Source organism: Mesoplodon bidens (assembly GCF_964165515.1).
Source record: "Mesoplodon bidens genome assembly, chromosome: 2".
Classification (NCBI taxonomy): Eukaryota; Metazoa; Chordata; class Mammalia; order Artiodactyla; family Ziphiidae; genus Mesoplodon; species Mesoplodon bidens.
In genome coordinates this window covers 149,596,183-149,612,681 of record NC_138177.1, presented here as the reverse complement: position 1 = coordinate 149,612,681, position 16,499 = coordinate 149,596,183, and the positions used below count along the sequence as shown (strand labels likewise).

Below are 16,499 nucleotides of genomic sequence, written 5' to 3'. Positions count from 1 at the left end.
TAAACACAGGGGTGCTTAGGGAACAATTAGATGGGGCAATTAATTTTAACTTGGAGGCTAAGGAAGGCTTCAGAGGCAATCAAAGTTTTAGCCAAATCCTGAAAGATGAGTAAGACATCTCTTGTGACCCATCTCGCATTCTGTGGGTCCATCTTTTTATTCCAGACATTTCTCTTGCATCAGCTATGTAACCTGACAGCATTCCACTTCGTGCACCAGTCATCTCTCATTTTCTGTCCTGAAATTTCTAGCAACCACCATGTGGGATACTTGTGGGAACCCACTCAGCCATTCTGGCACACATACAAACCTTAAAGTGTGAGGAAATTTATACCCATGGGGCAACCTTTGACCAATGGGTAAAGGAAGCTAGTGAATAAATACTCCTCTTTTCCAAGTCTTGGGCAATTACTCTAAGGTACATTCCACATGACCCCTGAGAAGGTCTCCAGAGCTAAGCTTCAGTTGCCCACAATGGTAACCAAGTCCATAACACACACTTAGATGGCCATTCCCTTTTTCCCCATATCACTCTTTAAATCCCACTCCTATTCCTTAGAATCACTTCTCAAAATAAACTACCCATACCCATATCCTTATCTCAGGCTCTGCTTTTGGGGGGAAATCCAAGTTAAGGAAGATCAGGAATTAGTTATTTAGGTATGGATAGAGGAAACTGAACATGTTCCAGGTGGATGTACAAGTATCCAAATTTGTGGAATTGCAAAGGCAGAGTATATTTAGTAAGCTAAATGTAGTTACACATTATATTACCCCTATAAATTTATTCCTTGTCCTGCAGTCTCTAACTTTGTGAATGTTACCACCATCCGTCCAGTTGCTCTTGCTAGAAACCTGGAAGTCACACTTGACCACTCCTTCTTTTCCTCCCACATCCAGTTAATTAGCCTTAAAAGTGTCCTAAATATTCTCCAATTTGTTCCCTTCTCTCTATTACCACTGCCATTGACTTGGTTTGGTCCTTCCTCATTTCTTACCGGGCTACTGCAAGAGCCTCCCAGGGTCTCTCTGGCACAGAGAGCATGGGCTTTGAAGTAAATGACTAAGGTTCAATCACTAACTCTTCCATTAAACTCTCCTAAGACAGTCCCCTTATCTATTCTCAGTAAGGTCTGAAGGGGCTGGTGAATTCTCGAAATTAACGAATCAATACTCACTTTCAACATGAAGTCTTGCACTGAGGAGAAATCACTGGGAAAAGAATCCAAACTGGGCAGCACAGGGATAATCAGCGCAAAGGAAAGAGAAAGGCCAGATAAAATGGAGATAAGAAGCAGAGGAGAAAGATCTCAAAAGAGGGGGCTCTAGAGCTATGAAGCTAGAAAAGCTATGCTGACAACACAGCCTTCCCTTCTAAAAATTTAGGAAAACTAATTTCAGGTTAAAATTAGTAATAGAAAAGGATTACAGTCAAATCCTATACAAGGTTATTGTTGAAAAATATAATAATAAAAGTTAGAATAACATTTCTACCATAAAAGCAGATGTCAGAAAGACATGCTCAAAAGACAGATTATATTCATAGCCTAAGATTTCAAAATTATCTAAAATAAGAAAATGATAGAAAATTGAAAGAACAACATAAATCTGAATTAGAAAAGTTAGAAATGAAATGCCAGAACTCAAGAATGAATTAGAAATAAAAGAAAAAAAACATTTCAGAAATAACAGCTAAACTAGGAAGAACACAAGAATGAATAAAACGCAGTTCTTAATGCCTTAAGGCAGGAGTCCTGGTCCATGGTCTGTTAGGACCAGGCCGCATAGCAGGAGGTGAGCAGCGGGCAGGCAAGCGAGCGAGCGAAGCTTCATCTGTATTTATAGCTGCTCCCCCTTGCTCGCATTACCACCTGAGTGCCACCTCCTGTCAGATCAGCAGCAGCATTAGATTCTCATAGGAGCATAAACCCTACTGTGAACTGTGCATGCGAGGCATCTAGGTTGTGCCCTCCTTATGAGAATCTAATGCCTGATGATCTGAGGTGGAACTGAAGCGGTGATGCTAAGCTAGGGAGCACTGGGGAGCGGCTGCAAATACAGATTATCATTAGCAGAGAGGTTTGACTGCCCAGAGACCATAATAAATCAATTGCTTGCAGACTCATATCAAAACCCTACCAGTTGAACCTAGTTGCAGGGCAGGAATAAAGAGGTAGACATAGAAAATGGACTTGAGGACATGGGGTGGGAGGGCGAAGCTGGGGCAAAGTGAGAGCAGCATCAACATATATACACTACCGAATGTAAAACAGTTGGCTGGTGGGAAGCAGCAACATAGCACAGGGAGATCAGCTCGGTGCTTTGTGACCACCTAAAGGGGCGGGATAGGGAGGGTGGGAGGGAGACGCAAGAGGGAGGGGATATGGGGACATGTGTATGCACATGGCTGATTCACTTTGTTGTGCGACAGAAACTAACATAGTGTTGTGAAACAACTATACTCCAATAAAGATCTATTAAAAAAATAGATAAATAACAAGGTCCTACTGTATAGCACAGGGAATTATACTCAATATCCTGTAATAAACCACAATGGAAAAGAAAAGGAAAAAAAAATACCCTATCAGTTAGTGGCAAGTGAAAATAAGCTCAGGGCTCCCATGATTCTGCATTACGGTGAGCTGTATAACTATTTCATTGTATATCACAATGTAATAATAATAACAGAAATAAAGTGCACAATAAATGTAACGCGCTTGAATCATCCTGAAACCACATCTCCCACTCCCCCACCCCTGGTCCATGGAAAAACTGTCTTCCACGAAACTGGTCCCTGGTGCCAAAAAGATTGGGGACCGCTGCCTTAAGGGAAACAGAATGTAAAAAAGGAAGAAAATCCTAAAAAAAAAAAATTTTTTTTAAGATAAAAAGGATTTGAGGCAAAGTAGCAGAAAGAGAAGATAAGCAACAAAGATCCAGCATACACATAAGAGTCCCAAAGACTAAAACCAAAGCAATGTAACAGAACGAATGCCTAAAACTGTAATTCTAAAAAACTTCTCTGAAGTAATAAAAAAGGCAGAAACTTCACAGGGAAAGGACATACTACATATCTAGAAAATATGATTCATAACATCAATGGGATGTATTATGTAGTAAAACCACAAGATTTTAAAGAAAAATAAAAACTCCTTTGGGAGCCTAGACAAAAGGACCAATTCACTCATAAAGGAAAGAAAAGCAGATTTTCACTTGGACTGTTTTGACAGCAACACTTTACAATAGAAGATAATGAAAGAATTCGTTTAAGATATTTAAGGAAAAAATGTGAGTCAAGGATATTATATCCCCATAAATTGGCTTATGAATACAAAGGCTGCAGATAATCTGTTGAGCACTGATATCATGACCACTTCTTAAGGAATCTACTAGTAATAAGCTTCAGACAGCCAAACCACCAGAGAGACAAGGACTAGGGACTGGTGGTAATGATCATTAACAGCTGCTAACACCAAAAAAAGACAATCAGAAAATGATTTGCCTCAAGATAGAAGACACCACCACCTACAAAAGCATCTTGCCAAAAAAATTCAAACTGGAATTTAATTTAGCATCTAGGTCCAACTACCAATTTATAGAAAATACAGAGAGAGGAGTACTTTTTAAATGACACCACAGTGCTTCCCTGGTGGCGCAGTGGTTAAGAATCCACCTGCCAATGCAGGGGACACAGGTTTGAGCCCTGGTCCGGGAAGATCCCACATGCCTTGGAGCAGCTAAGCCCATGCACCACAACTACTGAGCCCACATGCCACAACTACTAAAGCCCACGCACCTAGAGCCCGTGCTCTGCAACAAGAGAAGCCACCGAAATGAGAAGCCTGTGCACTCCAACGAAGAGTCGCCCCCACTCGCTGCAGCTAGAGAAAGCCCTGCGCAGCAACAAAGACCCAACGCAGCCAAAAATAAATAAATAAATAAATAAATGTATTTAAAAAAAAAAAAAAGATGACACCACAGGGTCACAATCAGCAAAATGCAGACTGTGGGAAACTACAAGAAAAATACCCAGTTCCTTCAACATATAAATGATAAGGGGGGGAAAAGAAAAAAGAGAGATGGAGGGGAAATCTATATATTAAAAGAGATTTTAATCAATTATAATGTGTAGTCCTTATTTGCTTCCTGATTTAAATAAACACACTAAAAAGATTTAAAAATTCTATTTATGAGGCAACTAGAAACTCATATCTGATTGGATACTTGATGATACTAATGAATTATTAATTTCTTTTTTTAGGTGGTATAATGGCATTATACTTTTATTTTTATTTTTTAAAAAGCCCTCATATAGCAATGTTCTGAAATATTTACAGATGAAATAACATGCTGTCTGAGATTTCCTTCAAAAGAACATGAGAGGGAGCAAGTTGGGTGGGAATACAGATGAAATAAGATTTGCCATGGGTTGATAACTATTGAAGCTGGGTGACAGATACATAGGCAATGTTCCATGTACTTTTGTACATGTTTGAAATTTTCCATAATAAAAAGTTTTAAAAAGTGCTTGCTTTGGCAGCATATATACTGAAATCAGATCGAAACAGAGAAGATTAGTACGGTCCCTGCACAAGGATGACATGTAAATTCATGAAGCATTTCATATTAAAAAAAAAAAGTTAAAAAAAATAACTGGTCCACAATTGGTATTTAATAAATAACAATTTATTTTTATTTTTATTTTTTTTTTTTTGCGGTACGCAGGCCTCTCACTGTTGTGGCCTCTCCCCGTTGTGGAGCACAGGCTCTGGACGCGCAGGCTCAGTGGCCATGGCTCACGGGCCTAGCCGCTCCGCGGCATGTGGGATCTTCCCGGACCGGGGCACGAATTCCTGTCCCCGGCATTGGCAAGCGGACTCTCAACCACTGCGCCACCAGGGAAGCCCCTTAAATAACAATTATAATCATTATTATTAGTTGACTGAACAAATATTTGCCGAATGAATGAGTTCAGACATAGGTAAGACTGAATCATTCATCAGCAAATATGAAACACAATTATGAAGAAAATATAAAATCTAAGAACTTTTATATTATCAGCACCAGTTGTAAGAATGAAGCTCACTCACGCAGGGCCTGGGAGAATGAATGAGCCAATAATCTCTCTTGATAGGTCAGGGAAAGAGGTTTGGGCAGCTGAAACAAAAAGTGAAAAGCCAGTAAATCAGCAAAAATTTGGGATGAGATAAGGCAAAATGAAGTAGAAAACAGTTCCAGAAGAATAAAACCAAATGAAATATGTTGAAAAACCATAACGTAGCAGATATGATGTCCAGCTCCAATATTCTATAAGTACACACGACAGAAGTTTCCACATACAAGTAGGACTGCAATACATTTGGCAAATGCAAGGCAAATGACAAAGATGATAAACGAAAACAATAAAACATATTTTAAACAAAGAAGCCACATAAAGCGAATATACTACTGTGGTCTTTCTCTGAGCAAAGCAGAAGCCACATGGGATAACCTCACAGTTATATTTGGGGAACTCAATCTGGAGGAAGTAGGTAAAGATAAAAGAATCAAAAGCAAATAAACTCGAAACTCACAAAGGGAATATTCTTATCTTACCTAAAATCTTATTGAAAAAGAGTCTCCAAATGTTTAGGAAGCTGCTTTGTGGGCACAGGGGAAGAGAAATAAATGGCTCAAAGTAGCACTACTTTTAAACCATGGCACAGCCTGTGGGTACAACTTTCTCCCTTAAGGAGGTACCTGTCATCCCTCAGCAAACACCAACAAACTGCCTCCTCAGGCTGTCTCACTTTTTTAACTGTTTATACGTATTTCCACTGTGCTTCCTACAAGCTCATGTTGATCCCAATCAGACGGTTCTGAATTTTGGCTCAGGTTTTACTTTGTTCTTAATGGCTATTCAGGCCTCTATTTATGTTTCTCCACAGGTTAGCTTTGCTGCCTTCTGTTCCAGGTTGGAATGCAAGCTGATGTGAAGCCAGGATTTCAGGTGCCACTGGTATAGGAGAAACCAAGTGGAGATAGCAAAGAGAGCAGAGACTTGCTAGCCAAAGTCACAGCTTGAGAAGAAAGCTCAGAGGTAGGACTGTATATAAAGGATGCCGGGTAAATGATGTGAAAACAAAGGGGTAAGGGAGGAATAGAAATTAGACTGTGCAGAATGAGTTAATGAGGATTCTGATCCTAGGGATAAGGAGAAGCCCTAAAATAAGAAGTAAGTGATCAAAACCATAAGAAGAGGTAGTGACTTGGGAGTAAAATGTCCTTTTGGCAGTTACTTTACCCTTCATCTCATGCCCTCTCCTATTTATTAATAGTTGCCCCTATTATTTCTCAAGGCTCTAAGAGTTATAGGAACTTATTTGCATGAAACTCCCAGGATCTCCAGTTCTAGGCTAGGGCAAAAATAACATTTCTAAGATTTATAGATTAGGGAGCATAGAGTTTAGTTTATACCTCCATACTAAATTGTTAGACAGTAACTAAAACAGCTCCTGGGAAGACCACTAAACACCCTTAGCTTCTTGGTAAACCTGGTGTCTATCCCTGTGAAAGAACAGAGTTCTCATGACCCTAGTGAAATTCCCCGTATCTTCCCTAAAGAAATAAGCAGCTGCACTAAAGAAAGCAACACACCCAACATTATGGTATTAGAAACCCCCACTGTAATCAGAAGCACCAAAGCCTACTTGGGCGGAAGCAGAGAAAGACAAAAAGGAGGCCAAAAAGTGAAAGGAAATGCCTATATACATTGTACTGGAGGCCCTGGCCAGGGCAATAAGACAATAAAAAGAAATAAAAGGCATTAAGATTAGAAAGGAAGATATATTAGAACACTGTTTTTATTTGCAGGCAACATGATGATGTATATAGAAAATCCTAAAGAATCTACAATTTAAGAAAGTCATAGGGCACAAGGTCAATATGCAAAAAAACAGTTGTATGGCTATATACAAGCAGTAAACAATTAGAAAATAGAATTAAAAATACTAGTTACAATATCATTACATTGAAATGAAATAGGAATAAAATTACTGAAAGATGTTCAGAACCTCTATACTGAAAATTATAAAAACATTACTGAGAGAAATTACAGAAAATCTAAATAAACAGATATTCAAGGATTGGAAGATTCAATATGAAGATGTCAATTCTCCCCAAATTGACCTACAGATTCAATGCAATTCCAATCAAAATCCCAGAAAGCTTTTTTTGTAAAAACTGGCAAACTAATTATAAAATTTTATGGAAATGCAAAGGACCTAGAATAACCAAGGCAATTTTAAGGAAAAGGAAATCCAAAGGACCTAGAATAGCCAAGGCAATCTTCAGGAAAAGGAACAAAGTTGGCAGATTTATAGTACCTGATTTCTAGAACTACTTTATAAAGTTAAAAATAATCAAGACTTTATTAAATGTGGTACGGGAAGGACAGACAAAAAGACCAATGGAACAAAGTAGAGAGAACAGAAACAGCACACACAGGGACTCCCCTGGTGACGGAGTGATTAAGAATCCACCTGCCAATGCAGGGGACACAAGTTCAATCCCTAGTCCAGGAAGATCTCACATGCTGCAGAGCAACTAAGCCCATGCGCCACAACTACTGAGCCTGTGCTCTAGAGCCCACGAGCCACAACTACTGAGCCCGTGGGCCACAACTACTGAAGCCTGCTTGCCTAGAGCCCCTGCTCTGCAACAAGAGAAGCCACCTCAATGAGAAGCTCACACACCGCAACGAAGACCAAAAAACGCAGCCAAAAATAAATAAATTAAATATAAATAAATCTAAAAAAAGAAAAAAGAAATAGCACACACATAATCAGTCAATTGATTTTCAACTAAGGCTTCAGAGCAATTCAATGGGGAAAGGCAGGTCTTTTTAACAAATGATGCTGGAACAACTGAATATCCATACAGAAAAAAGTAAACCTTTATACTTTTACTTTTAGAAGTAAATACAAAAGAATATCTTTATAAGCTTGGGGTAAGCAAAGATTTCTTAGGACACAAAAAGTACTAACCATAAAAGAAAAATCAGTAATCTGGATTTCATCAACATTGAAAACTTCTGGTCATCAAAGTCACCATTAAAAATGTAAAAAGGCAAGCCACAGACTGGCAGAAAATATTCACAACACATATCTGATAAAAGGCTTGCATCTATAGTACATAAAAAATTTCTATAATCAATAATAACAAGGCAAACAACTCAAAAAAAAGGCAAATGCCTTGAACAGACATTCCATGAAGATATACAAATGGTTAATAATCACATGAAAAGGTGATCAGTATCATTATTATCAAGGAAATGCAAATTAAACCACAATGAGGGCTTCCTTGGTGGCACAGTGGTTAAGAATCCGCCTGTCAATGTGGGGGACTCGGGTTCGAGCCCTGGTCCAGGAAGATCCCACATACCACAGAGCAACTAAGCTCCTGCGCCACAACTACTGAGCCTGCGCTCTAGAGCCCGTGAACCACAACTACTGAGCCCACATGCCACAACTACTGAAGTCCGTGCTCTGCAACAAGAGAAGCCACAGCAAAGCGAAGCCCGTGCACTGCAACAAAGAGTAGCCCCCACTCGCCTCAACTAAAGAAAGCCCACATGCAGCAACGAAGACCCAACGCAGCCAAAAATAAATAAATAAAATAAATAAACAAAATATCATTAAAAAAAAAGAATAAACATAGTTATTAAAAAAAAAACCCACAATCAGATAGTGGTACATAACACACACTAGAATGGTTAAAATTAAAAAGACTGACAATACCAAGTGTTGATGAAGATGTGAAGCAAGTGCAATTCTTATACATTGCTGATGAAGTGTAAAATGTACAACCACTTAGAAAACTATTTGGCAGTTTGCAATAAAGTAAGCCCTATAACCTATAATATTTTTACAAAAAGACCTGCAGAACAATGTTCAAAACTGCTTTATTCATAATATCTAAAAATTAGAAACAATCCAAATGAACATCAACAGAAAAATGGGTAAATAGTGGTATATTTATTCAATGGAATACTACTCAGCAATAAACAAGAACAAATTAGTTATACCTGCAATCATATGAATGAATTTGAAAAATATTATGTTGAACAAAAGAAACCAGAATAAAATTATATGATTTCATTTATACCTAGTTCATGAACAAGCAAAATTAATATATGGTGATAGGGCTTCCCTGTTGGCGCAGTGGTTAAGAATCCGCCTGCCAAGGCAGGGGACATGGGTTTGATCCCCGGTCCGGGAAGATCCCACATGCTGTGGAGCAACTAAGCCCGTGCACCACAACTACTGAGCCTGCGCTCTAGAGCCCACACGTCTAGAGCCCGCGCTCCGCAGCAAGAGAAGCCACCTCCATGAGGAGCCCGCCCACAGGAACAAAGACCCAACGCAGCTAACAAAAAATAAATAATAAAGATAAATAAATTTAAAAATATATATATAGTGATAGAAATCAGAACAGCAGTTGACTCTAAAGGTGAAGGATTGACTAAAATAAAGCACAAAGGAACTTTGAGAGGTGATGAAAATGTTCTAGATTTGGATAATGATAACCTGGGTATATATAATTGTCAAAACTCATTGAACTATATAATTAATACCTGTGTATTCTACTGTGTGTAAATTATTCCCCAATAAAGGGAAGGAAAGGCCGTGTACATATCTGCATTAATTTTTTGTTCTTTAGTGCATAGGTAGGTTGAAAATAATAATACGTCTGTTTGCAGTCACTAGAAATAGTAGGAGAAATTTTGCCCCCCAACTCAAGTAAGATAGCAACATTGTCACACAGAATGAATTTTTTCCAAAGGACATCAATTTGAGAACAACTGACAGTGGATCTTTCTCAGTTTACGGGCCACAGGCCACTGGGGAGACTGTACCCTCATAACCATAGACCCGTGTTAATTTCTTAATCAAAGGAGACTGAATATTCAAATATTATCATGTGGGGGAGCTGAAATTTTTGAAAGTTTCTTCGTACTTCTTTCCAGTCGATCTCTCATCTGCAGAGTCAACTACTGGTCTGATTTCTATTACTATATATTAGTTTTGCTTATTCAGGAACTTTATATAAATGGAATCTTTTTTTTTTTTTTTTTGCGGTACGCGGGCCTCTCGCTGTTGTGGCCTCTCCCGTTGCAGAGCACAGGCTCCGGACGCGCAGGCTCAGCAGCCATGGCTCACGGGCCCAGCCGCTCCACGGCATGTGGGATCCTCCCGGACCGGGGCACGAACCCGTGTCCCCTGCATTGGCAGGCGGACTCTCAACCACTGCGCCACCAGGGAATGGAATCTTTTGAAGTATATTTGAAGTATATCTTTTTTATAAAGATGTAGTATGACTGAAAAATATTGGAAACTAGTGACTGTAACAACTGTCTAAATCTTCACTAGTAACCAAACTGAAAAGCAGTTGAAACATGGGCAAGAAAGTATGTGATGCAAGAATATATTTTTTAAAAAACACTGTAGGGAGTTCCCTGGCGGTGCAGTGGTTAAGAATCCACCTGCCAAGGCAGGGGACATGGGTTAGATCCCCGGTTCTGGAAGATCCCACATGCCGCGGAGCAACTAAGCCCGTGCACCACAACTACTGAGCCTGCGCTCTAGAGCCTGAGGGCCACAGCTACTGAGCCCGCATGCCTAAAGCCCATGCTCCGCAACAAGAGAAGCCACTGCAATGAAAAGCCCTCGCACCGCAACGAAGAGTAGACCCCGCTCACCACAACTAGAGAAAAGCCTGCGCGCAGCAGCAAAGACCCAACGGAGCCAAAATAAATAAATAAATGAAACAAAATAAAAAATAAAATATTAAGAACAAAAAGCACTGTAAACTGCAATGCATTGGGAAAACATACAGAAACACACAGATGATATTTATCTTCAATGAACAATAAAAATCAAGAAATAGTTTTTCACCTTAAGTTTCTGATATATGTGGCGCAGAGAATCTGCAGTTCCCATGTCAGCTTCATCAGGAATACACACAATATCTAGCTTCATTTTCATCTTGAAGTCTGCACATAGAGCCTTTTGGACATCCCTGGTTGTAATGACAATGACTTCTATAACATGAAAGAAAAAAAGAAGGAAAAATGCAAAAACTCTCATTCATTTAGACAATGGTTACACTTTTTCAATTAGATTTGGTCTGTTTCTAGATTTAGTAATAACAGCTAATATTATTGAGACTTTTCAAAGTATTTTATGTGCATTCTCTCAGTTAATTCTTACAGCAATATCATTTTACAAATGAGAAAACTTGGGAGTAAAAGAAATGTTCAGGGTACTAAAACTAGTAAACGAGATCTAAGATAAAACTCGCGTCTGTATGATTAGAGCCCACGCTTTAACTAATACATTACACACCACTTCTTCCTGATGTAAAGAATTTAGAAGAGCATTTATCAAAGCATATACAATAGGATCACATTTTAACTCTTCATTAACTCCAAAGAAAGAGCTATCACCACTCTCCATCAGACAGCCGTTAGTGCTTCACTGAGGATCACAATGAACCTAGTAACAGTTTCCATGTAATAGATGCCTTCACCTTATCCATGTAGCTATCAATTAATGACAGAAAACTTGGGGTTTTGTCATGGATCTTTGGCAGGGTAATGTAATCCACTGCAATATAACATGTGTTGCTGATATCTGAAGATCAGATTTTAGCATCTCTAAAGTATAACAATTTCCACTACTTGTTCCATGATAGTGCTCAATTATCTCTCCCTTTCACTATAATCATTCTCTTTTCTATTTTCTTCCCTTCTTTCTTCCTCTTTCTTTTTCAAATCATTTAACCTTTCTTCTTTCCTTCTCTCTTTCTTCCTTTCCCCATTTGTCTTTCTTTCAGTCACTAACTCACTCATTCAACCAATAAGTACAAATACATTTAATATATAAAGGTTAAATAGGCATTGAGAATTCAGAAATGAACTAAACATGGTCCCTATTCTTAAGAAACGTAACATGGAAAAATCAGACATGGAAATGATTAATTAAGGAAGGCTTCATGGAAGGGATCGCCTCTGAGGCAGGCCATGATGAATTCAAGTCCAACAAAAATTTCTTTAGTACATACTGTACATAAAATGCTGATGTTACAAAGATGAATTAGACACAGTACCTGCTCTCAGGGAGATCAGTCTCCCATGCCACTAACTACAGCATAAAGCAGGCCGTGAGAGGTACTGAGATAGAAAAACAAAGTGTGATGAAAGCATAGAGTATGATTATGCTCTGATTAAAACTGTTTGTGATTTAAACTCTTTGTGATTTCAAAGAGAAGGTGACACTTCCATAGGTTGGAGAGGACATTTTAGGTAGAGTGAAGGGAGTAACTATAAATACGGGACAGTCAGTCTCGTAATTGGACCAGGACTCTTCTGTATGGAGAGAGACTAATGCTAAGCAGGGCCCTGTTAACTTCCCTAAAATCACAAACAATATGAACAGAGTGAACATAGAGTTTACTGTTCAACTAAAGAATCCAATGTTTAGGAGACATTCTCCAAATTCTGATTGAGCCTCACTGAGAAGGAATTTTCTATATACCACAAAAGGCCACCACCAAGCATAACTAAAGATATATAGCAAAAGTAAAAAGAAAAAAAAAGTTATAAATGGCAAATCCATAAGAACTTAATAAAGGGAAGTAGTATATTTAAAAGTGTATTAAGATGTGTCCTTCACCTCTGAGACTGAGATCTAAAAAGAAAATCTTTTCTAAAACACATCTCTTTGGGACTTCCCTGGTGGCTCAGTGGTTAAGACTCCACGCTCCCAATGCAGGGGCCCCAGGTTCCACTCCTGATCAGGGAACTAGATCCCACATGCATGCCGCAACTAAGAGTTCACATTTGCATGCCACAACTAAGGAGCCTGTGAGCCACAACTAAGACCCAGCACAACCGAATAACTATTTTTATTTTATTTTATTAAAATAAATATTTTTTTAAATGTTTAATTAAAAAAATAAAACACATCTCTTAACGTCAGTGTCATACAGACTACTGCAAAGAAGTGTTCATGGGTCTGTCTCAAGAAGGTATGAGTGGAATAAACACTGGATCACAACTCTGGGGCCCAGGATCTGGCACCACCTCCATCTGGTATTCTGATTTGCTATATCTAACTATAGGACACCTCAAACTCATTGTGGCCAAAGCCAAACTCATTGTCTTCACTCAAACCTGTTCCTTGGGAAGCAACCTAAATGTCTATCAACAGAGGAATGGATAAAGAAGATGTGGTACATACATACAATGGAATATTACTCAGCCATAAATAGGAACGAAATTGTGCCATTTGCAGAGACGTGGATAGACCTAGAGACTGTCATAGAGTGAAGTAAGTCAGAAAGAGAAAAACAAATGTCGTATAATATCGCTTATATGTGGAATCTAGAAAAATGATACAGATGAACTTACGCGTAAAGCAGAAATAGAGACACAGATGTAGAGAACAAACGTATGGATACCAAGGAGGGAAGGGGGGGTGGGATGAATTGGGAAACTGGGATTGACATACATACACTACTATGCATAAAATAGAAAACTAATGAGAACCTACTGTATAGCACAGGGAACTCTACCCAGTGCTCTGTGGTGACCTAAATGGGAAGGAAATCCAAAAAAAGAGGGGATATATGTATACATACAGCTGATTCACTTTGCTGTACAGCAGAAACTAACACAACATTGTAAAGCAACTATATTCCAATAAAAATTAATTAAAAATATAAAAGTCACCTGAAATGAAAAACAAAAAACCAAAAAACCTGTTCCTTGTCCCATATTCCCTTTCCTATTATTGGCATCACCATCCACCCAGTTACCCAAGCAAAAAGTAGAAGGAACGCTTGCCATTCTTTCTGCTACCCATCCCCATTAATCAACAACTTTTTCAGATGGTCCTTCTTCTCCATCCTTAGTGCTAATGCTTTAGCTCAGACCCTCTTCATTGCTAGTGTGGACTTTTGTAACAATCTCCTAATTCATCTCCCTGCTTATAGTCTTAACTCCTCCACACTGATCCTTCATGAAGCTTCCAAAGCAATTTTTAAAAAAATCTGAGTTGTCAAATTTATCACCATAAAGTTGTTCACAATATTTACTTATTATCTTTTTTCTTTGTTTTTTTGGCTGCACTGCATGGCTGTGGGATCTCAGTTCCCAGACCAGGGATTGAACCTGGGCCACAGCAGTGAAAGCACCAAATCCTAACCATTAGACCACCAGGTAACTCCCCTGCTCATTATCTTTTTAATGTCTATAGGATCTGTAGTGATGTCCCCTCTCTCATTCCTGTTATTAGTAGTTTGTGTTTTCTCTCCTTTTTCTGATCAGTCTAACTAAAGATTTAATAATTTTATTGATTTTTTTCAAAAAACCCCCCATCTTCTGTTTTTACTGATTTTCTCTAACACTTTTGGTTTCTATTTCATTTATTTCTGCTCTTATTATTTTTATCTCCTTCTTTCTTCTTATTTGGGTTTCATTTGCTCTTTTTCCAGCTTGTCAAAGTAGAAGCTTAGATGATAATTTGAGACATTTTTTTCTTTTCTAACAGAGTGCTTAATGCTAAAAAATTTTCTCTAATCATTACTTTAGCTATATCCCTCAAATTTTAATACACTGGATTTTCATTTTCAGTAAGTTCAAAATATTTTCTAATTTCCCTTCTGGTCAGATGGCCAAAAAGCACATGAAAAGATGCTCAACATCACTAATTATTAGAGAAATGCAAATCAAAACTACAATGAGGTATCACCACATGCTGGTCAGAATGGCCATCATCAAAAAATCTACAAACAATAGATGCTGGAGAGGGTGTGGAGAAAAGGGAACCCTCCTACACTGGTGATGGGAATGTAAATTGACACAGCCACTATGGAGAACAGTATGGAAGTTCCCTAAAAAACTAAAAATAGAACTATTATATGACCCAGCAATCCCACTCCTAGGCATATACTCAGAGAAAACAATAATTTGAAAAGATACATATACCCCAATGTTCACTGCAGCACTGTGTACAACAGCCAGGACATGGAAGCAACCTAAATGTCCATCAACAGAGGAATGGATAAAGATGTGGTACATATATACAATGGAATATTACTCAGCCATAAAAAAGAACAAAATAATGCCATTTGCAGCAACATGGATGGACCTACAGATTGTCATACTGAGTGAAGTCAGACACAGAAAGACAAATATCATATGATATCGCTTATATGTGGAATCTAAAAAAAGGGTACGAATGAACTTAGTTACGAAACAGAAGCAGAGTCACAGATGTAGAAAACCAAGGGGATGGGGGGGTAAAATTGGGAGATTGGGTTTGACATAGACACACTACTATATATAAAATAGATAACTAATAAGAACCTACTGTATAACACAGGGAACTCCTCAATTCTCTATAATGGCCTATATGGGAAAAGAATCTAAAAAAAAGAGTGGATATATGTATAACTGATTCACTTTGCTGTACACCTGAAACTAACACACATTGTAAATCAACTATACTACAATAAAAATTTTTTTAAAAATTTCCCTTGTGGTTTCTTCTTTGCGTTATGTAGAAATATGTGGTTTAGGGGCTTCCCTGGTGGCGCAGTGGTTGAGAGTCCGCCTGCCGATGCAGGGGACACGGGTTCGTGCCCCGGTCTGGGAAGATCCCACATGCCGCAGAGCGGCTAGGCCCGTGAGCCATGGCTGCTGAGCCTGCGCGTCCGGAGCCTGTGCTCTGCAAGGGGAGAGGCCACAACAGTGAGAGGCCCGCCTACCGCAAAAAAAAAAAAAAAAAAAAAAAAAAAAAGAAATATGTGGTTTAATTTCCAAATACTTAGGGATTCTCTTGATACCTCTCTGTTATTGATTTCTAATTTAACTCTACTGTGGTCAGAGAATATATTTTGTATGATTTTAATCTTTATAAATTTACTGAGACCTGTTTTATTTTAAAAAATATGGTCAATTTTGGTAAAGGTTCTTAGCACTTGAAAAGGATGTGCATTCTCCTTTACTGGGTGGAATGTCTATAAATGTCAATGTTCTATAAATGTCAATGTCTACAGTTTGACCTATAAAGGTCAAACTGTAGAAAATCCTAAGGAATCTACAAGAAGCTACAAGAATTAATAATAAGTGTATTTAGCAAAGTTACAGGATGCAAGGTCAGCATAAAGAAATTGTATTTTTATGTACTAGCAACAAACTTCTGGAAACTGGAATAATTACCATTTATGATAACATCAAAAACATCAACTACTTAGAAATAAATCTAACAAAATATGTGTAAGTCCTATACACCAAAAACTATAAAACACTGTTGAGAGAAATTACAAAAGACCTAAATAAATGGAGAGATATACCACGCTCCTGGATCAGAAGACTCAATATTATTACGCTGTGAATTCTCTTCCTACCGATCTATGGATTCAATTCAATCTCAATCAAAATTAAAGCAACCCTA

At 38.3% G+C, this 16,499-nt stretch overlaps 1 protein-coding gene across 2 annotated transcripts in view; it reads right to left on the bottom strand.

Annotated features, from left to right (window-relative positions):
- The window catches only part of EIF2B3 (eukaryotic translation initiation factor 2B subunit gamma), a 150,382-nt gene that overhangs the window by 127,493 nt on the left and 6,390 nt on the right, over positions 1-16,499 (bottom strand). For both annotated transcript variants that reach the window (XM_081225806.1, XM_081225807.1), the window contains exon 3: positions 10,935-11,080. In XM_081225806.1, coding sequence (XP_081081932.1) covers positions 10,935-11,080 — 146 coding nt within the window. The remainder of the gene's footprint in view (positions 1-10,934; positions 11,081-16,499) is intronic.